Source organism: Melanostigma gelatinosum (genome assembly GCF_949748355.1).
Source record: "Melanostigma gelatinosum genome assembly, chromosome: 4".
Taxonomy (NCBI): Eukaryota; Metazoa; Chordata; class Actinopteri; order Perciformes; family Zoarcidae; genus Melanostigma; species Melanostigma gelatinosum.
This window is the reverse complement of record NC_136637.1, coordinates 19,505,522-19,532,507: the sequence shown is the minus strand read 5'-3', so window position 1 is coordinate 19,532,507 and position 26,986 is coordinate 19,505,522. Positions and strand designations below refer to the sequence as shown.

Here is a 26,986-nt window from a genome sequence, read left to right as displayed (position 1 = left end):
CACAGCCCGGTCGGTGCCATAGCAACGAGCCGCGGAGTAGTGGGACGCCTGGAGCGACTTGTTATTGGTCAGGTGAAGCTGTCAATCATCCCTAATCCTCCACTTGATTGGTTAAATCTACCGTCGCTCTCACAAGCTGCAACGTGATTGGCTATCCTTTTCAATCGCGGCCCACCTCGGTGAATAAACTCTTGCTGCACACAAGTCGGAAAAAAAGGAGAGCGGAGGAGGTACTAGCGTAATGCAATGAGTTGAAACTGGGTTGTTTTGAGGAGTTAAAAGTTGTTAATTTAACTCTAGTATCGGCTGACCGTTAAGGCTTTGTGTTTACTTGGAATTACACAAAGTTGGAAGAAATGTAGGGACTTTTTGGCCGCCTTTGTCGTTGCCTCACGATGGAGGAACCTGCAACAAGGCAAGTGGTGACACCGTGACTCGTTAGCTAACTTAATTTACCCTTTAAGTTAAATATTTTTGGCGTGGAACTGATTATTCAACAACATTTAAAAAGCTTAGAGTTGAGTTTAACATACCGGGTAATATATATCAAGTAGGTTAAGTCTAAAAAGTGACACTTTTGAGTTAAATGATATTTACATCACCGTTACTGTCCACAGTGAGTTGGAGATGTCCCTGTCAGACGGTAACATTACCTCGGACGACGATTTGCCTTTAACGTTACCCACAGATGGCAGCCTCAGTGGAAGCATCCGAAAGGTGAGACACCTGGACACACACGCACACACACTCAGGCACGTAACGTTATATAAATACACACACAGTCGGGGTAGGTGGTAAACACGAGGATGGGGTCCTTGAGATCCCCCATAGGTCCTATAGGTGGCTCCATGAAAACAACAGTAACTTTAAGCTAACTGTACACTTTGGATGTTATAAATCCTGATACCATTCTGTAGTCCCTCCATCTTTTAATATCTTCAGTGATAATTAGGTTAAATAACATAAACAATATTTAGCCTGGATCCTCACCCCACCCCATTATTACAAGCAAAACAAAAGACAACACATATTCTTTCACGTACCTCTAGTATTATCGGCTGTATTTGCCTACAGTTTGGAGACACCAGCCCCTCGATTCAGTGGAGTTGAATGCAATTTTGATTGTGGAGTTAAAAGAAAAATCAAAAGGAGCATTTGCGAAACACAACAGGAAAGTGTCTTTCAAGAAACGCTTGCCTGCTTCCTCTGGATAATCCACAAACCTCACCGTTAACTGTTTTTTATCGGGACTATTTGATCAGTAAACAGTTCCAAGGAAACATGTCGACAGTGAAGTCTGTAGAGCAGGAGTGTGAAATGTCATTTCACACATTGTGTTTTCAGCAACAGAAATATAATTTCGATCACCTCCTCTTGTATTAAGGTGGCATGAGAAACTGCAGAGGAGGAGATCTCACAACTTATGCAGTGAAACCAACACTGATATCATATCACTAACAGTATAAGTGCAGTATATCGGGCAACATTCATGGTATTTTCCCACAGTGTATTGAATCTCTGGTTTGCATGGGGAAAATTAATGATTACTCACATGGTGCCCTTCAGCAAGCCACTTCACCTTCTGCTGCTCGAGTGGAGGACTTGTATTTTCACATATCTGTGCAGCTGAAAAACAATGTGTGCTTAGAGAAAGTCCCCTGGGCGTAGAAGGTTGTTTTTTTTGACACAGGTTTTTAGACTGTGTCGGCACCGATGTTGAGCAGCCTCCATCTGGCTGCCCTCCTGATGGTTCAGCAGAGGTGGGAGCTTGGCCACGGTCCTAATCCACACAGGCACTCTGAGGATTACTTGTCGTGCGCATGCTAAACAAACACCTTAACTGGGTGAGAGGGAACGAGAAAGATAAAGGAGGCGGGGAGGGGGAGAAAAATGAAAAACATCCATGTCCACAAGTTGTCTGCAAGAAGGTGACGGAAGGAGGCACGAGGATAAAGAAAGGGAGGGTTCACCATGTTTACAGTACAGCTGCTCCATCTGTCATACTGCTGTACATCTGTTTACCTTTTCAGTGTGAAACAGTGGTGCGCTGTATGATGGACTGCTATTTTAGTGAGCAGACATGTAACAATCAGCTGTTCTGGCGTTGTTGGCAAAATGCCTGTTGAAGCGAGACTAAAGAGGCCTTTAAATCTTCAGACAGATGCACAGCTCTGACATATTCTGGTAAACATATTATCCTTCTTATTATACTAGCCTTACCGTGCCAACTTATTGCCATGTTTAGCATCCACAAGGAGCTCCCTCTTCTCTGACACGCCCTTTGACACACCCATCATCTCTTGGCACACTGCACAGACGTTTTGTTGTGAAGTAAAGCCGTTCAGTCAGCTTTCTGTCCGTGCTGTACTGTACTGCCACCGTATGAGCCGTACAAACAAAATGCCGTAGTTCACTGATGGTTAAAGTTGGCGTTGGTGATTGTTGGAACAATGGAAAGACTACTAAAGACGTTTTGTTCTGAGATTTATTTAGTTTCTGTCTGGTATGAATGAAGTGAGTCTCATTGATCAGCGAGGTGAAACTACTGTTGTCTGACTGGAACCTGTTTGCTTTGAGGAGAGCACATACGTTGTATGTTTTGTACGTTAACAAAATTATAGTAACTGTCCAAATCCCTGTTGATTTTATTTATTATATTTTCACAACACGCGTCACATAGATTTGCGCAGTTGTCCAAAAATGAGTGTGTCCACCTGGGAGCCATGTTTCCATCACTGCCAGTTGGAGCTGGTGCTGATAAATACCCGTGCTGCAGAGTTTGTCCTGCGAATTAATGCTGATTGTACCGTTTTGCAGAAAAGACAAAAGCCAGATGTTAGTGGGTATTAGTGGGTTTTTTTGTCCAGTGGGAAAAGGGCTCTGGTAAGGTGATGAACGGCAGCTTTAATTAACAGACTAACTGGCTATTAGCAACTGTGAACTTCCCTATAAGAGACTTGGCTTTTTGGATGGCTTACCCGGGCACCTGAATTAGAAACAGATGTCACATCTTCAATGCTTAAAATAGTCTCTTCCATTTCTTCATTTCCTCTGCAGGGATGTGATCCTTTCGCCCAGACTCAGCGCAGTAAACTGCAGCACCGGCGTGCTCTAATCGACCAGCAGATCAACAAGGAGATGCGCATGAGAGCCGGAGCTGAGAACCTGTTCAGGTGAGGTTCTTTTCCCTCTCTAGAATACTCTGTGAAGTCAAAGTTAGTTTCACAGCAGTTTCATCTGTGGAGGACTTTTCCTGCATGGAAGATTATGAAAATAAGGTATTTCAATACATCTCCGAGTTAGTGTCAAGACAATGTCACGTGATTAAGTTCAATTATGGTGGAAATAAGTTAAGGTTTGTGATGGCATTTCTTACTCATTTAGTTGTTTGTTTGCTTGCTTTATAAGTTGTTTCAAAGTATTTATTGTTGGACACATTGCTCATGGCATTTACTTTTATTTGAAAGGCCAAACGTTCTCCTACGTCAGCGTTTCCTCTCTAAGATGTGATGAAAAATGCTATTCTTGTCTCCTCTGTGTTGTTGGCTCAGTCACATTTGTGGGGGTGTCCTGTGATGGGAAAAGGTCAGAGATCACTCCCCTCCAGAAAGAAAGAACGAACACACACACGAACACACACACACACCCCGTTTTATGACTGTTTGTGTTCACTGTGTCTGTCTCCTCTCCCTTTTTTCCTACAAATATCTCATTGTACAATAGTAATTGAACACAGCGCACAAGAATTTTATTGGTGAAGAAATTAGGGAAATAAAAAAAGAAGCCGGTGGCAGAACATCAAAGTATTCTATCCGAGAACATTAGCGGCATTTCGATCCCCTCCAGCTTCTGTCCGTGTCTCGCTGCCTTTGCCTCCTCCCTGTCAGGCTCTGCATGTCTATCATCCACTCGGAGGTAGATTACAACAGAGGCTGAAAGTAAACATTTAATGTACGTGCATACATTTGGTCTACCCTTGTGTTGTGGTAGCTTGAAGAACATTTACAGCACGATTAATCCACTGTGCCAAACTCTCTGAAAACACACTCCTTTACTCATTAAGATTAAATTTGGGAGTAGGAGGAGGCACTTAATTAAAGCAATGAGCTAGTTTCTTCCTCCTTAGTGGTGCCATGTCAGAATTTAATAAGATCAACACGGGAAACAACAGTGTCTTTGATTAAAAGACAACCCAGGTTGCCTCTTAATATTATCCCGGGGCTAATTAAGTTTCACAAAATCAGGGATAGATTGATGATAGTTAGCAGGGCTACAACGTTGAATTATTTCCATCTTGTTTAGTCTACATACATTTCCAGAGTCCAAGGTGGCCTCTTCAAATCGCTTCTTTTTTCTGACTAATGGTCCAAAATCCAACACATGTATACAACTTCAGCTGAAATGATTCGTTGATTCATTGATCGTTCTAGCAACGGCAAATTAATTGCCGACTTTTTCGACAATCAGATTTAAAGTCATTTTTCAAGCAAAACCCCCCAAACATGACCTTTTTCTAGCTGTTTAAATGCAGTGATGCACTGCTATTTGGATTTAAACTACGGTACTGCTGAGAGACAGACTTAATGTACAAAGCCCATGTTACTCATGTACAAATGTAGAAGTTTGTACACAATACCTATTATCTTAGGTCCAATCATTTGCTATGCTTAGGATGCCACCTGTGCAGTCTTGAAAAAAGATTTCTTTATGGTCCTGGAATGATATTCAGGCTCGACTTATTCTAGAGTCCCTCCTCTTGTTAGCCATTTTTAAACAAGTCGTCACAAGTTTTAACCACAAACTGTTCTTGCAAGACTGAACGCAATGTTTTTCTTTCATTGTCTGTATGAAATTGACGTGCATTGGACTTTGCTGCCCTCGTGGCCAATTCGCCATTGCAAAAGATGGTTTTTTTTCTCAATGGATTTTGTCTGGTTTAATACAAGTTAAATAAATAAAAGTTAGTTAATTTATTTAGTGTTTAATGATTAATCAACAAATCAGCGCTAATAGGCAGATTGGAGTAATTCTGCAATGGCGAGTGATTTCTTCTTTTCTTTTGGATTTTTCTCCCCAACTCTATTTTTGACTGGATTTAAGCTGTTATCCTAAAAGGTGATGACTCAGTTTAGGGGAAATAAAACAAGCGCTCCTGCCCTTTCTGTTAGGATGGGTCACAGAGACAAAGAGGACCCCCCCCCCCCCCCCCACACACACACACAGCCTGCCGGCCTGTAATCAGCCGGCTTTGTGTCCGCCTCCTGTCCTGTGCTCATGCAGAGATTCCCAACGGAGCCCAGGCAAGCTCATCCCCCACTTATTTGTCTGGCGCTGTTGGACCTTTTTTTTTTTTTTCCATCCTCCCCCTTTCCGGTCAACTGGAATAGTCGACACACACACACACACATGCACACAAAACGTCTCACTTTCACTTCATACACTCTGAAACTGTTGTGGAACTGGGTTGTGGCATGAGTGCTTGTGGGTGGGAGGGAGGGGGGGGATGCTAATTACAAATGAGAGCGAGGTTGTAACTCTTCAGGGTTTGTGATTGGCTGATGAAGACGTCATGTTGTGCTGCAGGCTGTTGCTCTGTGGGAATTCAGATGAGAGACGGTTGCTTGTTCAATCCCGGTCTTCTTATCAGTTAGTTTGTTTTTTTTAGAAAAATACCACAAGTTACTCAAAAAAATCCACCTTGTTTTTGTCTTTCAGTTCGTACACTCAGAGAGTTATTTTTTTCACCCCTTAAAAGCTGCAGTATGGTGTGCGTGTGAAGGGGATATTTGGCAGCTCATATAAAGCTGACTAATCAGATTGCCCTTGGCTTCATCCTGTGTGTGTGTGTGTGTGTGTGTGGCGCTCAGGGAGGGAGTGACAGATGAAGATAGATGAGGGTAAAGTAGTAACTGGACATATATCATTATTTACAAGAACTTAAAAGTGAAAGTCAGCTGTGGATTTGAGCAGAGTTTGATCAGGTGATAAAGAATCACACGATTCAAACGATAGCAAAAATATTATCCACAAAATCTGAAGTATTTTTTGGAACGTCTGCCTTATACAATAAGATACAATGTTGTGTAACAGTTACAGTACAGAGTAGGAAAGCGTGCAAGTTATATATTATAACTATGTACATATTCATCCTCAGCCCTTCGGTGTATTATTGTTCTATGACCCAAAACATAACCACACCTTGCAATTACTTTCAGTTTGTCATAGTCAGTCTTTGGCAGCTTAATGTTTGTCTTTCCTCCCCAAATCTTCCACCTGGTGATGCATCCAATGACTCATTCAGTACACACTTCATACCAGATCAAACTAAGAGACTGAAAAGAAGAAAACCGTATCAGTGATTCCAATATCTAGATTTTATTTGGGCTGCCCGACCAAAAACATTTATTTGTCTCATGATCTCTATTTTTTTAAATTTCTTCCCTTTTTGAAATGATACTTCGTGAAAAGTCTGCCAGAATGATGCATTCTTATGCAAAGTTTCAGGCATCTTGTAAGTCTGTTCATCACAAACATTTATAGTGATCTGGTCCTATTTCTTGTCATTTCATTGAGCCAGTGAAATTTAATGATTGGAATATAGGTTGCTAGGCAACCTAGTGATGCCTCAGACTTCCAGGAACTCCCCCCCCCCCCCCCCCCCCCAGAAGTGTGAGTTGGCTCACTCCCCCTGTGATTGGAGGGGGGAGTGAAAAGAGGGTGACGGAGAAGAGGGTGGAGACATGACAGTTGCATAAATTAAAGACAGCCTTTTACTCAATGAAAACTCCGCTGCTCGTTGTGTTTACCGTCTCTTGTTTACGTCCTTTAATGTAGATTTACACCTGCTAGTCACTTCTTCTAGGTGGAACGTGTTATCTGTGATGCTGAGCCGTGTGATAAAGCAGGCAAGGACACGCAGTAACACATGTAGTAGTGTTTTATTCAACCCAGAGTTAACATGTGCTTTGTTTACATGGGCACAAACCCTACTATAGAAATATCAGATTCAAAGCTCGCACACTGGTTTTTATTCTCAAATGACAGCGATCCATATGAGCAACAGGTGTCAATCAGATGAAGAAGAACGGAGATAAATAGGTTTTCACATGGTCTTTGGTACAGGACAATTTGATTATACAACATTTTAGGAGGTGAAAGTGTCTGTGGTGTTGGGGTCTGAACTTTCTGCTGCTCTTTGGCATGTTGACTCTGAGTGAAGTCAAAACAGGTCTTTGTCTCGCATTGGAAATGCGTGAAGTCGTTTACAGGTTGTTGTATGTTCTGTTAATGGAGGATGAGAACTGATGCGTGTGTGTGTTAAATTCTGCAGGGCGACAACCAACAACAAGGTGAAGGAGACCGTGGCTCTGGAGCTCAGCTTTGTCAACTCTAACCTGCAGCTGCTCAAAGAGGAGCTGGAGGAGCTCAACAGCAACATGGAGGTCTACCAGACAGACAGGTAGAAAACACACACACGATAAAAAATCCCACTGCAAGATACAGTACCTACCATATTTCTCTAAATTCAGAGGTCATGTGAATATTAGTCCCCATCAAATAGGCATCTCTGATTCGTGGTCGTATTTTTTTTTATTTATTTATTGCAAGGTTTTCTGCATAAGTTAAAAAAAAAATGCATTTATAAATTTAAGTTGACAGCATTTTGGGTGCAAATTCAAGAGTTTCATCTCGCTACATGGCACAGTAATGGGTAATACTAGTTCTGTGCGAATTGGGCTTAAGAGATGGAATGTCAAACTTCATTAGGCTACTCAAGTACTATAGTGCAGCTTTGAGGTATTTGTGCTTGAGTAAACAATTTAATCATAAACACATTGGTTGAATGGGGATGATGCGTCAAAAAGTCACACCCGCAAAGCATGGTAAAGAAGAAAGGGTCTGTGTTTCAAGATGAGTGGGTTGGCGACATTGCTGCAGACCCCCGACGCCCTGAAAACTGTCCACCCTGGTTGACGGTCACACCGGGAGAGAGAGAGAGAGAGCACAGTGAGCTCGGCCCCGGGAAGCAGCGAGGGTCCAATAGGCCCTAAAGCTGACACGACTGGAGCCGCGAGCCACTTTCAGCCCAGGCTCTTCCTGCCGCTGCGTGGAAGAAATGCGATCGGCGAGGGCCAGCCCACCCGTTGAGAAGTGTACAAATATTTTCGGTTAATTGTGACACTGTGGCGGGATTAAATAGACTATGGTGGGCCGCCGCAGTCTTGGTAATTAATAGGAAACACTGCGCATACACACGCACAGACACACACACACAATCATGGCCTGTTTAAAACCTATGTCCCAATTATTATTTGTCCCATAAATTCCAGGTCACTCTCGTTAGTCTGAGGATTATAATTGGTGAAAACAAACATTCATTACATTTTTGTATTCACACTGCATTGTGTGTATGTGCTCTACGTGTACTTCTGTCTTTGCGGAGACACATTTATGTTGTAAGCTTTGAGAGGAAGGACTTCTTTAAGTTAGGATATTTTGTCAGAATAAGTTTCAGTCAAGCTCAAATGTGCATGCGTGTGTGCGCAGTCCTTCAGCCAGGAGATGTTTTTCCTCAGGGTCACAGGACGGATAAATCCCCCGATTAGAGGGTCATTAATGGCTGCATGGCGTGTGTGCGTGTTTCTGTTCATTGTGAATGGGAGGGGGTGACTTTGGGGGGGTGTTAGGGCCGTAAGGGTTAATACTTGGCTTTGTCTATTAGCAGGATGAAGCACTGAGCAGTGAGCCTGTTGTGTTTGAAGACTAGCAGATGGCAGTGCTGCCTTCAATGACCTGCACTGTGTATAATGTTGGTGTTTACACAATTATGTTTACATGTTGGTGCAACCTGGGTAATATTACACATACGCAACACATGCTGTAATTATTTATTGTTTTCACAGTGAGGCCATCAACGTTCCCATGATCCCACTCGGATTAAAAGAAACCAAAGAGGTGGACTTCACAGCTTCTATCGAGGTGAAGAGGGCTTCTCATATTTCACCCCCTCGATTTATTTTAACTATCAAAGTTCCTTTTTACACTTACAAAGACAAACTAGTGTGAAGACGCGATACTAAAGAGACTGGCATTGATTTCTAGTGAAACATTCTGGTCTAATCTCACATTTTTTTTGTTTGATATTGTTTTTTTGGAAGGCTGCTGAGGGGCACCGAAAGCTCAGTCAAATCCTCTGCAATCTGTCTGGGTATTAGAGAATAGCTCAGCTGTGAAACTGATTCGTCATTATGTAACGTCTGTCTCCCCCTCGCAGGACTTCATCTGTGAGCACTATGGAGAGGACAGCTCTCTCTACGACAAGGAGATCAAAGAGCTTATGGAGCTCAGACAGGTTAATCAATGCACTCGTACAAAACTAATCTTGTTCAATATTAAAACTGTGGGAAAAGAAATAAAAAAAATGAAAGGTCTGACATGTACATGCAGTGTCCTTGAAGTTATGTGTGTTATTGTTTTGAATCAGGCCATGTGTACACCCAGTCGTAACCAGGCCGGTCTGGAGCTACTGATGGAGTACTACAACCAGCTGTCCTACCTGGACCAGCGCTTCTTCCCTCTACACAGGAACCTGGGCGTGCACTTCCACTGGTAGGACATCATCATTTCCCGTTATGCCTCTTGGCATGTAGGGCAGCAACAAAAGTCTTCCACTCCTGTCTGTCCTGGGCGAGTCGCTGGATGGTGCCCCATGAGTGGTTTAGGCTCTGCATCTCCTTCTCCACAGTTCTTCTCCATGTGTTTCTTGGTCAGCCTCTTTTTCTTTTCCCTTCTGGTGTCCAATGTAAGGCTGTTCTTGTGATGTCACCAAGATCTTTTATCAACGGATGTCCTAACTATCTCCATCTTCTTCTCATTAAGAAGCTGGTCATTAGAAAAAAGCTGGTCATTAGACAGCCAGGAGTAGGCTGGGTAGTGGAGTAGCCTTAGGTCCTAGCTGGGTTAGCTTAGCTTCCTTCTCGGCTCTCCTACCTGGGGCAGTTTGCTGGCGTTTGGTCCGGCAAATCTGGCTGCTTTGTCTGCAATGGGCTATGGTCCTCTAAACGTCAGATGCACTTAATCCAGACTTTTCCTTTTCAGATGTATAGTATGCTGAAAAAAGACATAGTATAGTATGTCCTTCAATCAAATTGAAAAGGCAAAGTATAGTTGCCATCAAAGTCTTTGCAATGCAGTAAGTAACTGTCCTCTGTCTCTAGGTACGACTCCCTGACAGGAGTCCCGTCGTGTCAGCGTACATTGGCCTTTGAAAAAGGAAGTGTGTTGTTCAATATCGGTGCCCTATACACACAGATTGGAGCACGGCAAGACCGCTCTGCAACAGCTGGCATAGGCCGAGCAATAGATGCCTTTCAGAGAGCAGCAGGTAATAAAACAGCACACACTTACCCTGCACATCTACGAGCCCTATGAAGTGATTATGTGGGACGGGAAAAACAGCCGAGTCTGTTCAAGTTATCTGCTGAAATATTTACACTCCGCTAGGGCAGCAAGTATTTGTTTTCCTCATCATCCAATATATCCTTTATCTTCTTCAAGTAATAGATCATTTATTCTATTCAATCTAAACATTTTTTTAAATAGTGGTAGCTATTGTAAGAGCGCCACAGTGACATCTTCGAACTGATTTCCTTGTCTGATCAAAAGATCAAATTCTGAAGATGTTGAATTCCTAATGCTATAACAGAGAAAAGCAACACATCCTCAAATATCAGAAGCAGAGATTTGACATCTTTGCTTTTTAAATTGAGCAATTGATGAATGAACTAACAAAATATTTTGAATGTGTGTATTGTTTTTTAGGTGCATTTAATTACCTTAAAGAGAATTTCTCCAACGCTCCCAGTTTGGACATGAGCGGCCCGTCGCTCTGCATGCTGGTGCGTCTGATGGTTTCCCAGGTGCAGGAGTGTGTGTTTGAGCGAGTCACACTCACCACCCAGGACACACACTTCACGTCGCAACTCTGCCTGGCACAAGAGGCTGCGCGGGTGAGTCGACGCGTCTCTGGTTGTGCCGTTACCGCTTGTGCCGTCAACGATTCATTCTCACGGTGTTGTGTCGCTCGCGTGTCCCTGTAGGTGTCGGACGTCTATTTATTAGTGCAGCAGACCATGACTCAGCTTCTGATGAAGGACTACGTGCCGTTTTCTTGGGCCTCCATGGTTCAAGTCAAATCCGAACACTTCCGTGCCCTCTCGCACTACTACGCTGCTGTTGCACTCTGCGATCACATGCGTAAGCCACACCAAACTACAGCACAACATTTCATTTAATATTTGTAGCGGGTGTTCACATTATTGCTAACTGTGCAGACACAGTCAGTTGTTACAATTTGAATGGTCTTTTACTTGCACATTTGTGAGAATGAAGAGGTGGCAAACGGAGGCAGTGTGCAAAGAGTCAAACAAATGACATTAAATATAAATAAAGATGGACAGAAAGATAATATGGATCGGCTTTTGTAGTGTGGACTTTGCCCAGTTCAGTTGGTAATACTTTGCAAAGACTACTGTGCCTTACGGCGCAAGTATTAGCTGCCTATGCAGTGTAAATAAGACAAAGTACCTTTTAGAAATGATAGGGTATAGGTTTGAATGAATTTCATTGACTTTCACTAAGGATTCAGTCCTTTAGTTATCCTTACCCAAAATGATTTGTGTACTCTGTGTGAATGTCTTGTTCTGTAGTGTCTGCTGAGGAGCAGGAGTGTGACGAGGGAGCAGAGAAGGCTTTCCTCCAGTTCTATGTCAGCAGTCCTGCAGAGCCACCACTCAGCCAGGTGTTACGAGACCCTGAACAAAGAAGAAAGCTTGGTGAGTTCATGGAATATATATATATATTTTTTTATATCTAGTCCAGATATACAGCAGAGTCAAGCCAATATGTGAAACAGAGACAGACAGTGGAGGCTTTCTGTCATTAAGTTTACATTTATGAAAACATCAGGGCTATTTTCCAAAGATTTGGGTAATTTTATCTACCAAGTATGTCACTAGGTAAAAGTAGTATTCACTCATCTTTTAAGACCATGTCTGCCTGCATGTGTGCAGGTAAGGCTCACCTGCGGCGGGCAGTAATCAGACATGAAGAAGCCATGCGTGTCCACAGTCTGTGTAAGATCTTGAGGAAGATGGACATCCTGCAGGACGTGCTGTCGCTCACACACAAACGCTCTCTGGACAAGTACTCTGAGCTAGACAGAGAGGACGACTTTGATGAAACCGCAGAGGCCCCAGAGATCCAGTGTAAGCATCGCTTTGAAGTCCCATCGATCTGATTCTTTGGTTAAATACCAGCAAGTGATTGTGGTTTGTTCTGTTGTTCTACAGCTCAAACCCATCAGAAACCAGACATCACTCCAACCAACTTCTCTGAAGTCAAAGTTACTGATATCTTCCAAAGACTGGTGAGACGCATTCATTGTAGGAACAGTTGGGTATTAGGAAAGCCATTGAGAAAAAGAACTGCAGCAACCTGCTGGTAACCTTAGTTGAAGATGAGTCTTTTCTGTGCTGCAGGGGCCTCTGTCTGTGTTCTGTGCACGGGCTCGCTGGGGTCCGGTACGTGTGATCTGTCTGCAGAAGAGAGAGGGTGGACTGGGTCTCACGCTCAGAGGAGACTCACCCGTCCTGGTGGCTGGAGTGGTGCCTGGAGGCTGTGCAGAAGTAAGAGAAACGCTGCTGAGCTTTATGTGCATCAGTTACAGCAGAACTGCTCATGTCTTCCACAGCCTGTTAAACATGAGATGGTTAGCAACAGTTAAGAATACCACTTGCAAATACTAAATTACTGTACTGTAGTATAGATCCGATTTTTAAGGGGAAAAAGCAATACATCTACACTGTTTTATTTATTTTTTTAGGGATTAATTCATAATTTGCAACTCCGTTCTTACCATTTTTTTTATTTTTGCTAAAAAAAAATAAAAAATCTAAAACCGAATTAAATTAAATCTGCTCGTTTTTTTACTTGTTGAGCCTTATGTTGAATCTACCTTATAACCAGCATAACAACAATTTCAGTAATTAATGTGAATTAAAAATGTACAACTAACTCATTTCTGACCACTAGAGGACATAAAGGAGAAATAAATGTAAATAAAAACTAATGTAAGGCGTTTAACAGTTCACCCTGAGTGAAGAGGTGTGGCCAGTCCAGCAGCAGCTTCACCATTCACTTTTAACAATGGTTGATCTGCAGGTGTGGATGATCATTGGTTGCAGAATTCGCAATTCATGACTTTCACTCGCTTCCTCATGTCTGTGTGTCGCATAGGAGGCCGGACTAAGGGAAGGAGACTACATAGTAGCAGTGGACGGAGAGGACTGTAAATGGGCCAAACATGGCGAGGTGGTTCAAATGCTAAAGAGCTGCAGCGAGAGAGGAGTGGAGCTCAGTGTGGTCACATTACACTCCAATGATACACAGGTAAGTACGTGGGGCGTGTGTGTTTGAGATGTCCGTTGCTGCTGTTTCAATGTCTGCGTGCTTACCTGTGCAGTGACCAAGACATTACCTGTGTGTGAGCAGCTGGAGAGGAGGGCCATGTTGCTGTCCCACAGCAGTGATAAGGAAAACACTCGGCAGCGTCTGCTGAGCGGAGCTAAGGGCCAGAGCTCCGCCTCCTTGTTGAACTGGAACAGGAAGAAGACGAGGGAAGGCGGCGGGGTCACTAAGAGACTAGGAAGCACTTTCAGTTTGTCGTTTGGAAGCATCCGAGACACCGAGGCCACGTACTGAGACATGACTGCAGAGGAGCCACTCAGGGAATCACAGCAGTGGAGCACAAGGTACGATCAGGACCGCATTCAGAAGGACTATAGCGTTGCACCAGCAAACATCAGCAGGAGACAAAAACAACAAAAACAAGCACACGGTTTGTCCAGTAACGTTGTTCCTGGCTTCTTTTTATTGCTACAGCACAGTCAAATGTCCAACTTTGTTGATTGGCAAATATGTGGAAGCAAACATACCAGGTTAGAACACCTACGAACATGTAGTTTAATACATTTTACCTTTCAAGAGTGAAGACCTGGCTATTGATGCCATGATCATTTTCCAGAGTCTGGAGTATGCTGTACTCCCTGAGAGACAAAAGGTGCGTTGAGACAGAACGCAAAGACACTTTTAGATGTAGGCTGCTATAGAATTATTGTGAGACAGCAAGCCACAGACGGTCAAAGAATCATTGCCAATATTACTGAACTACATTGAAGTTTTTTCAGCAAACTACTGAGATGAATACAAAATAAAAAAAATAGGTGGTGATGAGCAAATTAGGATTCTCACTTGAAAGCAAACGTAGTGTTTAGGTCTTATTGCACCCAGCTTGCGACGCAGCTGGCAGCATCTTACTGAAAGCTCCTTCACTTAATTCTTCTTACATCCTTTAACCTTACCATACATATGTGTAGGGGAAAGTTGTAAAAGCAAGTTCCATATTTCTCGTGTCATATTTTTCTTCTGAGGTCTCTGAGGTTACAGAATACTGTAACAGTCCTGTTCAACCACTTAAGTGCTCCGGATTTGAATCTGTTCAATTACTGATCCTGTACATCTGAGGAGTCTGTTCTTGGAGAAATGGTTTTGTTGTTATTGTTCGATGATTAAAGGCACTTCAGAGGTTTTGATCCATTGTTTTGGTACTTTCATGCACTGAATATTGAAAAGGACAAATCTGTTAATAATGCATTTCTGACTTGATGTCTCAATAATAACCATGTGAGAGGTTGGGAGTTTTTTTTTAAATGAAATGTGATACAAGGAGACTCTGCAGGAAAAGCATGTGGTGTCCAAAGTGTTGCATTTTTGTATCGTCTTGTATCTATTGTGTCCTTAATGGTGTCCAGCCACTGTACTGTATGTTACAGTCAGCCAATATTAGAAAACTAGAGATGAAGATGTTCATGGATTTTTTTTTTTCTTCTTTTAATTAACATTGTTTTGAACTGTTTGTATAATTCTGATATAACTAGACATGTGGGAATTTTAGCACATTGCTGTTGAAAAATGAATGTCTTTTTTTTAACAATATGTGCCATGACGGTCCATTGTGATGAGTACATAAAGCCAGAGGGGACAAATAATGATTTCTCATGTTGTGTTTTCACATGATCAGAACGTAATTGTGCTGTGATGCAATTGCAAAGGAGCAGGATGCTTTTATTCTCATCATTAAATTCATGTTCACAAAGTTACTTTCTGGTTGTCAAAGAAAGAAGAAGCTGGTTCACTCTTTCCTCTTCAGCTTTCTGAACGATGTATTTGTGCGACTGAGTAAATATTTGTCACGACTGTTGTGAAGAGGAATGTTTTCCTCCTATTTGCATTTTTTTCACTGAATATCTGACCATCCCTTAATGACTGCATTTGGGGATTTGCACAGTATTTTTTTCATGTATAAATACAATAAAAGTGAATAATGAGCTACTGTCAGTTTGACTCTGCCCTCTCTACTACCTCAACATTGTAGTACACATCGTAAATGTCTATTACACACAAATATAATGTATAAGAATTAAGATTATTTTTCTTCCTTCACAATGCTACTTTTTAGTAGTTGGTTACTAGCGGTAGTGGTTTGCTGACATTGTTGGCTTCATTAGGATTTTACTGTGTAACATTCAGTCCTGTTGTGTGTACATATTACTGAAACACAGCACAGCCTTCTACCTCCTGTATACATCCAGCACTACATGAAGAGGTTCCCACAGTCATTTAGTCTCCACTAGCAAGCTGTGTTGGTCCATCTGTTGTACCAAGTCAACTCTCCAACAGCGAATCAGAGAGCTGCTGAAAATGTGCGGCCAAAATGATTTTAATGCCAAAGTGCAGTGACGGAGCTGTATAATTTATGACCACTAGAGGGCATTAAAATATCAACAAAAGCAGACTGATGCACAGGCCCAAATATCACCTTATCCATAAAAAACATCTCGAAGTTGGTCATTGGGCCGATGACGGACTTCTCGTGCCGTCTGAGTGACAACCTCCTCCTCGTTCTGGTGCTAAATTAATTAAATATGCGAGGTGGTATTTCAGCAATTTATCTGGGGATGAGTACAATTAGCTGTAGAATTGAAGGAGAAGTCTACCTCGCTCTAGAAGATTGTGACAAATTTCTCTCCCCCTTGCCTCACTATAGGAACAGTGTAGATTACAGAATAAACTCGCAGGACGCACCGGAGAGCCCGCTTTCACCAAATGCCACCTGCACAAATAGATCTACTTTTGACTGACTCTTTTATAACACGGTCCAACACCTGTCCTACTTTTCAAAAGCCAGGCGACTAACAGTAAATGTTGATCGGGACAAATGTGATTTTCAGTCAGCTTTGCTTCTGGTCCAGAGGGATTTATTGATCATAGAACTGATGAATACCTCATTATCCTGTGGCAACACATATGCACAATGAAGGTGTGTAGCAGATGGATCAAGTCCCAGACAGAGTTAATTTCTTCTTTTAAATTATTATTATTATTTTGCCTGAATCATAACCGCTGCTATCCAGTATGAAGAATGTTCGTGGGACGTGCTGAGCAAGGAAGCACATGTCCCTCCGTCACTTTAAATGACGGTTCCTTGGAATCCGACTGTAGGCGAGCTGGTTGGTGTCCCTGCGATCCCCCCGGGGACCACCGCCGACCCCAAGCCGCTCTGTTCCAGCTCCGCTATCACCAACATGTGCTTGAAGTCTGCAGGGCGGTGGTTAAATGTCTCTACCACTCGGTAGGTCTCCTGCCTCTGCGTGCCGTAGAACAGCTGCACCTGGTTAGCCAAGCACTGAGCCTGGTGGACGGTCTGGGAAGGAGAGGTTTAGACGGGTTAACGTGGATCCAATGTTTGAGTCTTACACTACGGTCAGTTATTCCAAAACCATGAATATCAACCTGCTGCTATAGCTGCCCTAACACTGCTTTCCACAAAATGATGGACTTATGTGGGCAGAAGTGTCTACATACGTTTGCCCATATATTGTATGTTGACTGTAAATGATGAGGCAAAAAACAACATTACGGGCCATGAATAAGTGCGTAGGCTTCAGCCGCGGGAGTCCACACAGGTAAGGGACTCACAATGAATTTTGGGTCCAGCTCGGCGGTCATGAGGACCACACCCTTCTCATCCTTCAGGTCTGGGTAGTGGTAGAGGATCAGCTGACTGGGAGCGTGCTCGCCCTGCATCTGGACGCCAGCAGGAAGAGAAAAACTGCAATTAACACCTCCAGGTAACGTGAGCTAAGAGTCTTACTAATGAGTCAAAAGTACATTGTATATTATGCTGATTTAATGATGAAATCCCCTAGTTGTTGCAGGCCACTGATCAAACCATCAACCTTGGTAACTGCAGATTTGGAAAACGAAAAAAGAAAAGCCTGTCAAGACACGTGTTCGAGCTCTACTACAACTTTACTGTATTCCAGACTTTAGAATAAATAAACAGACACATCCACTTTGCAGTGTGCAAAAAAAATAAAATAAAAAAGATTATTGGAGATGTTAGACCGATACTTACTACAGCACATTAGGCTCTTTCTAGGATTTCATTTCAGAAAATTTCAGATTGTTTTTCCTTGCAAATTCATGCCTTTATAATCTCAGATCATAGTCAAGTTTATTGTAAAAAAACAAATCTCCATAAATTCTGTTTTTCTTGGAATAGTATTACCCTCTCCTGGCTCTGTAATTACTATTATTTGTATACCTTCAACGGCCCCAATACACCACTGCGGATAACAAATAAGGATCAAAGTCTGAAAAGACTTTGCTACACTGCCATCATCATGTATCTGTCAGGTACATGAAAAATATGATTGGTGTTCAGAACTGTTTGAACATTCAAGCTACAGCACAGATGAAGAAGCATCTTTTGTTGCACATGAAGTTAACACATGAGCGCAGTGCTGTTAGAAGCCCAAAGAGTGCGGGACTGTCCCGGCAGCGTGTGAAGTGGTTCACCTGGACGTTGATGAGGGAGGTGAAGTGGAGCTCGTGTCCGGACCACTGACCCAAGAAGAACTCGTAGCCCTCCCTCTGAGGCAAAGCGTAGAGGAACTGACGAGACGGAACCCACAGAGAGAGAGACAGAGAGACAGAGCGAGAGTGGCTGATTTGAAACAATTTTGTTTGGTGTGGCAGAAAAAGTGAAAGCTCACAAAAGAACCCTTGTTTGTGGTCATAATGAGACTGATAATCTGTCATCAACCTGCGTCAGTGTGAGCAGCAGCGATCTTACCGCATGGCACGACTTTGATCTGCTCAACATCACCTCGTACATCGGTGTCTGCAACAAAGAGAAGGCCGGTTATCAGACCCACTGAGTTCTATTCATTTACAAGCATCACTGTGCAACTGCACAATATGTTATAGCAGTCTGAGTCACACTGTATGGATTATCAAAAGCATAAAGTTATGTGCACATCGAAATATGTTGAATGGTTAAAAAAATGTATTTGATTTATTTGAATTAATAAATCCAGGAGAAAAGATTTTTCAAGCAACAGTTTAAAGACAATGATATTCGGGGGGGGGGGGTATTGGGATTCAGCAACAGAAACTAATCACTTGTTCCACAGCTCAAGATGAATCTCTCCACCATGGATGTAAAATATTATGTTAACAAAAAAGACTAAAAGGCAGAAACACTAAAGAAATTGGTCGTCTGCAACAAGAGGTACAAGTCACACAAATTAAATGACTTATTGTTCAAGAAAATAACCTGAATTTCGTGAATTCATCATGGGAAAAATATCTATCAAAAGACAGTAAATATGAAATGTTGAGAATATGAATCAGCATGTTCTCTGGTGTTACGCTCACCGGGATGACGGCGCTGATCGTGTCTTTGCTCGAATAATATTTCATCCAAAGCTGAGAGAAGAACACAAAACGGTGAAAACAATAAGGTCAGCTTCAGATGGCGTTCACTGGTGCACCACAAGGACTCAAGTGCCTGACCTCCACACACTCACCTCAGAGATCTCCTCGCCCGTCATGCCCCCGATCAGCTCCAGATCGAGGATAGAGTCCAGTGTCTGAAGAACAACACATGATGTCATCATCACACTGTCAGCGTTTCATTTTACATTTGGTCGATTCTGTCAAGAACAGTTTGAACGCTGAGCAAAATGAAAACTAAAGTGTTCGGTGAGGAAATCGTGCCAAAACAATTGATCGGTAAAAAAATGCCTAAAGTTAGCTGGTTTCAGCTTTTTAACATGTGAAAATGTGCTCCATCACCATGAGTTAAATACCGCAGTCAGAAAATGTACTTTTAAGGACGTAAAGTGTGACTTGATGAGTTGTGCCAAGGCTTGTGATTATTTTGAGATTTATTGAGTATTATTTATTATTAAAAGTCAATAAAAGGTAACCCGGATGAGTCCTGAATATGGCCATAGAGGTAGAGTGAAGTAGAAGCAACACAATGTAAGATTACGGCTGCTCGATCTGCTCACCTTGTTCTTTGTGAAACCTCCTGATGCTCCGTCGCTGGCAGCCATCTTGTCCTTTTTCTCCAACTGCAAAGATTCCCACAACAGAAGTGGCATCACATTCACAACTCATCACAGGAATGTGAAGAAATGTATTCTGATCCTTCATTATGTAGATAATAAACATGCTCAGAGGGGTATTGTTTTGTCCAACTATTGAGGACATTACGCACGCTGTTACCAGCACAAGGTGAAAAGTTTTAGGTAAAAGTTTGCCGACTTTTGGGGGTAAAAGTTTGAAGACTTTCATTGATTCGGTGATCTCACAATCTATGAGACGACTGCTTAAACACGTGTTGAAATTTCTGCCGTTAATATGTTCGATACTTCCAGAGTACGGTCATGGTGTTCTCTGCTCTGTGCTGAGCCCGGTTCGTACTGCACCTCCTGCTCCATGAGCCCGATGAACTCCGCCTGCTTCGAGTGTCCCAGCACATCCTTCTTGGCCTCGTGCCGGTTCTCAAGTCGGGCCTTGTACTCCTGTGGTTTGGCGCTGAGAACAAGTCAGACATCAGATCAGTGAAACACCAGCAACTTTCAAAAAGGCTAAATCATCTTTCATCTTCATGAGGTGAGATGCAGCAATAATTCACAGTTGCAGCAAACCTGCCTTGAATACTTTAGTTAGTGACTCCCAGCATTCCTCATGCTGCTTTAAAGTTACTAAGAGAAGAGTCCTCAGCTCGGTGAAGCATCATACTAACAGTCATCTTTTACCTAGCAACAAGATGTGTCTGCTGACCTTTATTTTGAGAAAACATATTATCTTGCAAAATGATTTTCAATCTGGTTTAAGACAGATAATACTATGAAATTCAGGGGCCATTTGGAAAATTCTAATTCTCAAAAGCATTCATATCTAGATTCAAAGACCGTGGTGCTGAAATATTCAGCCCAAAGGGGAAATCAATTAGTAAACCTAGGTAGCAGGAAAGTGATCATTTAATTTTGGTTGTTGCCGTTCAGAAGCTGACTCCCAGATCTCAGTTACACAGGAACTTGACGTACATGCGTCACTGTTTACTGGTACTTTCGAGCCGCTAATGATTCATCAAGGAGAGAATCCAAAGATTTAGTTAGAGTGAAAAGCACTATTGGCAAAATCATTTTAGCCCATCACTTGTGTATCTTAAACACCACCTAAACTAAGTATTCCAACATATTATTTTTATGGCGTTCAACAATATTCAAACAATATTTGTCAACATGAGCTACTCTCTCTCAAAGTCAATAAACACAGTCTTTACCTTGTGATCTCATCAAGTCTTAAGTATTAAGTCAAGCGTTATGCCTCTACATAGACAATGAATGGGAGACTCATTTCGTTGAACTACAACTAAATATTTGTGTTATTTTTTATACCCAAATGAGTAGTTGTAGAAGTATTGTTCTCAGTTCTGAAACAGAAAATGTATAATACTTAAACACTCCCTTGGATGCTCTGTGTCATCTCTACAGCATCTTCCCCAATTCAGTCTATGGAGCTGTTACAGATTTTAAACTTGATTACGTACAAAATTAGAGTTTTAGCACTCTAGTACTTGGATTTGGGAGAGAGTTGGTCATGTTTGCTAACATATTTGGACTGTCTTTTAAAAATGAGACCTCAAAATAACCCAACCATCCTCTCATAGACCTGTGAATCAAAAGGGTCAACTATCATAGTACAACTGACGTTACCATTAATCTCCAAGCTTCTGCACACGGTACACTATGTGTGAAACCATAAAAGGAGACGTAATAAGTGAAGACAGGCGAGTCAGATCATGTAAATGTTATAATTTAATGAGCAGATACACTGCTTGATGTTTCAAATGTGAACCAAATAAGTAATTATCTCATCAGAATTTCGATTAAATTATTTCCGACAGTCTAACTAGTATTCACACTTGTCAACAGTCTAATTACTTTTAAATATTAGATTTAGCTAAAGAAGATACGGACACAGCGGGTGTGACGCTGAGTCGCTGGTAGCTAACGTTAGCTACTGACCTGCGCAGCTTCTGGATTTTGTCCTGGTACTTGCTGAAGTACGGGTTCTCCTCCAGTTCTGGCTCCTTCCGCACCGAGAAGGCCCGGAACTGCCCCGGGACCAGCCCGGGGATCAGCGTTCTGATGCCGGTGGCCCTGACCGCCAACATCCCTCGGTACAAACATGCCATTTGTACAATGGCCGCCGCCATCTTTCCATCGCCTCCGTCCAGCATCTATAGTGGTCCGGTGGGGAACGGCTTCAAAACATTGTTTCCGAAGAAAGCGACAAATAATTAGTACTGTAAGCCCAGTTTGAATGGTTTTATTTTTCTCATGAAAACAAAATATAGTTAGCCTGTTATGGACTGAAGGGTTATGATGAGCGAAGATACGATAGTAAATAAACCGTCTTTATTCATCCCGAGGGGAACAGGAAAAACACACCCAGAACAAAAGCACACACGTCTTTTAGCCTTTCTCTCATATATTTAATGACACTTTGAATGATTTTCAGAATATTTTTTAATATATGCATGACATAGAAGTGAATAATGAGCAACTTTAAATCTACAGCAGCTGAATGTAGTCCTGATATGTTGAGACCACTGGAGGTCAGTATGTCTCTTCATTGAGAACTCAGTCTGAATATTTACACATGCATGAAAGCTGCTGCTCACTGATATCTGAACACTGTGAATCACTGCAGTAATCTACCTCCACAAACACGGCTCAGATTGACAAATAAATAAATGAGCAGATAAGTAGGCTACAGTAAACAATCTGCTCTAACTCTCCAGAGTCACTTACTGATGTACTCATCTTTTCCTCTGTCTGTGTGTGTGTGTGTGTGTGTGTGTGTGTGTGTGTGTGTGTAGGTGTGTGTGTGTGTGTGTGTGTGTGTGAGTGTGTGTGTGCAGACACGATGCTGGCTGTAAATTTTATGACATTTGTGTTTCCCTGATGACCTTCTGAGTGCTTCTGTGTTTACTTTCCACAACCAATCGTTTTCAATCACGAATCAATAAACGAAGCAGCTGGGAGCTGTTCCCCGCACATCTGGGTCCCATGATGATGGTGGCTGATGTGCATGTGTTAATGTGTGCATACATGGCAGCTGTTCAACAACTCAGCACAGATAATACCTTTGAATGTGGTTTCGTTTTTCTGTCTTTTTCATTGTGTTGTTTATCAATGCAGGCTCAGTGTGAGTTTCTAATTACAATGATGTAGCTGCATGTTAGTTTTTTTGGAATTATGGAACTGCAGAATCATAAATGATCATCTTGGTGTTTTTTTGCGAAGGACAAACAATATCTAAATGTAGGCCTAGATTGTAACTGGGATGCTGTACTAAAGTCTATATGACATCACATAATCATGTTGATCAGCACAGAATGACCGTGTTTGTGTGTGTGTGTGTGTGTGTGTGTGTGTGTGTGTGTGTGTGAGTGTGGACTTAAATTAAGGTTCACATGATGACAGGAGACAACCGCCCTGCCTTTTCAATCACCATCGCTAGATGTATCGGGTGAGTTTCTGTACCTTTAATACATGTTGACCTGCTGGTGAAAACAGTGTAACGGTGTAAGTATTTTGCAAGAGGTGTTGGCTTTAGCACAGTGAATGATCAAATAACTTTGTTTTAAGGAAGTGTTTTTTGTTTGATTTTTTGCTTCCATCCACCAATTCTATGTTCTCCGCCAGAGATTATACGTTCGGTGATGTACAAGTGTGTACCGGTGCATGTGTTTGTCCGCAGCTAATTTTTGCACACTACTGGACCCATGAGCTTTATTTTTTTTGTGCTCAGAATTGGCTGTGTGCTTAAAGACCTTTTGTTGTTTTGGTGATTTATAATTTTTGAAAAAAACAATTGTATTGACTGTTTTATACCCTCATTGACTGCTGACTCCTGTAAAGAGAGCTACTTAGCTGTTAGCAGCAGAGTCCTGTGGTAATGTAACCTGTGTATTGTCTCCCTTATATTGCACGACTGTCATGCATACACGCTGGACACACACACACACACACAGCCTGTCCTGCACTCCCTGTTCCCGCCCATATGCCCCCTGACTGACCTGAGATCTGCACTCTACTGAGTGCATGGTTGTAGTTGTAAACTCTGTAAACACTTGAATAGTAATACTGTCTGGTTACTTTTCATAAAAGCAACATTCAGGTGTCATGACCCGGATATTCAAAAAAACTCTTGTCCTGTCTGAATGAGACGCTCTCACTGTCTTCAGGACGTCAGCTGTACCTGTCCAGTGCATCACAACACAAAGGGAAGTCTTCAGTTTCAGTTAAACTCCATAGCAAACAGATGTCACTATAAAAGGATCCACTGGTCCTTCATTGATTTGAACTCTTTTATACCTCAGCTCTGACGCTGTGATCATTTCAGTTTAAATTCTCAGAGTGACTTTAATGTTGGTAACGAAGGATTTTCTCTGCTGTTATTGATGCCTTTACTCATCTGTCTATCTGATCTACAGATATAACATGAACTTAACATGCTATAATAATTGCGTTGCAAGAATTTGACTTCAAATTTGTCTTTAAAAACTGAATATTAAAAAAAGGAGAATTTAAACATTTAAACCCAGAGATAATAGTTGATAATAGTCAGTAAGAAATAATATCAAGACAAATTCCTGCTAAACGAATAAACTGTTATGTGGGAATTTCACGAGAATGAATTCATGTTGTTATTTTGCAAAATGTATTCTACAGGTTTTCCTGTGACTATGAACACATCTCCAGACACTGACTTTCTTTCACTCTCTGCTTCCGTTCTTTCTTTCTTTTCTCTCACTGACCAGCTGCCCTCCTCCTCCTTCTCCTCAACACACTCTCTCTGTCTCTCTCCCTCTTTCTCTCTCTCTCTCTCTTCGCTCTCTTTGTCATGGGGGTCCTGCATGGACGATGTATATTTTATGTGCGGCTCTGGAGGCTTTTACCATTAATTATAGAAAAACACTAAGCTCTCCATTTGCCGGACAGATGTTATTTTTTACTTAAGGAGAGAAAGGGGACTGCTCCATAATTCAGAGGTAATCCCGCTCACCAGAGAACAAATAAATAAATGAATAAATAAATGAAGCAAAAGAAAAAACCACAAACATTTGGTACACTGCCCCTGCATGCTCAGACATGTAACGCAACAGCCAACACACGCGCACAGATTTCCTGTGTTCAGCCTTTAAGTGCCTTCCATGTAATAAATATGGAACAGCTGCTTTATCATTTCATTTTTTATTTAATCTGCCTCCCCCAAAGTATTTCACACACTCACAAAATCGCACCCTGACATGCATACACACACACACACACACACACACACACACACACACACACACACACACACACACACACACACAATGCAACCTTTTTTGCTTCACAACAATAGATGTGAAGCATCAGATTTTCAAAGCTGAAATATTTGGTGCAAATCTGGTTAGTAAATAATAAAAGGATGTTAACCAAATACAGAGCAGAAATAAACACATTGCACCTTTTAGAATCGGAGTACATCATCACAAACTCAGCTCATATAATGGAAAATTGATTTACAGCATTTGTGACAATTGATTTAAATGTAATTGATTGATTGAGATTATCTGGTCCCAGATAATACCACAATAACTGCACAGAGGTTGGTTGGTAGCTGTTCAAAAATGCATTAGGGGTGTGTTTTTTGGGAAAAGTTAGAATCGTGACCTCGATATTTCTATATTTCCACGAATATTTTTATTATTTTCTGCAGTTTATGTATATGAAATCTTTCGATCATTTGGAGGAAAAACAGTCAATCATAGATTCCTTGATAAAGAACATGCTCCTACAGCTCTTGTTTGTTTAGATAGAGAAAAAAATATCTTTGTTCAAATCCACAACTTTTTTTCAAGTTCTTGTACAGATTCCATAAAGACACCAAATATGTCGAGCTCAATTTTCGTGAAATGTGTGTAAAACGACACGAGACCTCCATCCTTCAGGTATGTGTGTGGTGTTTCCTGCGTGGAAACAAGAGGATTTTTCACACATTAAAGAAAGCCTAGATGGGGTTATCAAGAGGTTAGAGGTAAAAAAGCAAAATATATCCGAATAGCAAGGATTAAATGTTTTCTGCAGGTATAGGAACCAGCTATTAATATCCAAATTCAATATATGCCTTCTGACATATTTACATTGACCTCCTAAAATCTTCATATTCACCTTAGAATCAGTCAAACCCAATATTTCTGAACTCAAAGAGCTTGCTGCAACTGTGAATTTATATCTGAGAAAAATTAAAATCATATTCACATCAACATGACAGCTGGGCAAACTCCATCTGCTGATGAAGCTCATATGTAATGATAGGAAGTGCTAAAATATCCGTTATTGTATACAATTTTTCCCAAAATGCAGCCTGACATATTTGATATTTGATACTTGGATTTAAAATAAAGTTCTGTGGGTTTGGACAATGTTTATGGCTGCAAAAGCATTTGTAATGACTGAACCTCCAGCTGATCAGTGGGGTTTAACCTCTTCTTTCGGGGCAATTAGTATAAAATGATGCACAACATATCTTGTCTATTTGATAGAATGAAAACGTGGTGGTGTAATCACTGTGAAGCTGAAGCAGAGTATACGGAATATATGATGTTGATATACAGTGTACAAAAGCAAGGATTTCCCTTAATTCAAGGAACCATGAAGGGAAATTTGTGCGGGAAAAGTAAAGTCTCGGAGGCTAAATAAATGTGGAACAGCTCAAAATGCATGCTTTTCACACCAAGGGAAAAACTATTTTGCTTTGTGCAGTAGCAGCTCAGTGAAATTGAATGTGCAGGCTCCTTCTGTCACGTTGGTGTCGGTCTGAGTGTGGAACGTGTGTTATGAGGTTTGATTTCAAGCCTTGGGGTCTTACCCTCCCTCCGGCAAGCTGAAATCGCACCCCTGGGCCAGTAGATGACCCTTTTCCATACCTCCTGCACACACACACACACACACACACATACACACACACACACACACACACACACACACACACACACACACACACACACACACACACACACACACAGACACGGTTAAGCACTCACTCACATACACACTCAGTGAAAAAGGGTCGAGCTTGGCAGAGGAATCCCATCGTTTTAGAGAGGGATCCCATTAAAAGTGCATGAGTGTGTCTGTCTAGGAATCAAGACACCCACTCTGCTGCTCAGCCGATAGCTCTGTATGTATCTGTGTGTGTGTGTGTATGTATGTGTGTGTTATTTATTCATGCACAGAGTTATTCAGGCATCCTGTGACGGGCATCACTCGCTTCATGCCAAACACTTTCATGAGCTGTAGAAGGTTGAATGAAATCTGAACATTTTGCAGCTTTATCTCCAGGTTTCGGGTCTTCATGTTGATAATTAACCTCTGACACTGTATTACACAGTGACCATCCTGCAAACACACACGATCTTTGCATCTTAAAATCATTTTCAAATCCCCAG

The 26,986-nt window shown here is 41.8% G+C and overlaps 2 protein-coding genes across 2 annotated transcripts; one reads left to right on the top strand and one right to left on the bottom strand.

Moving 5' to 3' along the window:
- Positions 1–395: 395 nt before the first annotated feature.
- Positions 396–13,761, top strand: rhpn1 (rhophilin, Rho GTPase binding protein 1; the record flags this gene model as incomplete). Its single annotated transcript, XM_079267846.1, has 16 exons — positions 396–419; positions 622–717; positions 3,058–3,173; positions 7,331–7,459; positions 8,904–8,979; positions 9,275–9,352; positions 9,485–9,609; positions 10,218–10,384; positions 10,822–11,009; positions 11,100–11,256; positions 11,709–11,834; positions 12,072–12,266; positions 12,351–12,427; positions 12,540–12,686; positions 13,297–13,449; positions 13,552–13,761. The coding sequence occupies 16 exons, from the start codon at positions 396–398 to the stop codon at positions 13,759–13,761; spliced, it is 2,064 nt and encodes a 687-aa protein (XP_079123972.1).
- Positions 13,762–13,855: 94 nt separating this feature from the next.
- atpaf1 (ATP synthase mitochondrial F1 complex assembly factor 1) lies at positions 13,856–21,721 on the bottom strand (the record flags this gene model as incomplete). Its single annotated transcript, XM_079266866.1, has 9 exons — positions 13,856–16,822; positions 17,098–17,205; positions 17,980–18,075; positions 18,257–18,304; positions 18,841–18,891; positions 18,993–19,055; positions 19,479–19,541; positions 19,899–20,007; positions 21,507–21,721. 9 exons carry the CDS (start codon positions 21,719–21,721, stop codon positions 16,589–16,591), a joined length of 987 nt encoding a protein of 328 aa, XP_079122992.1. The 3' UTR covers positions 13,856–16,588.
- Between the last annotated feature and the right edge of the window lie 5,265 nt (positions 21,722–26,986).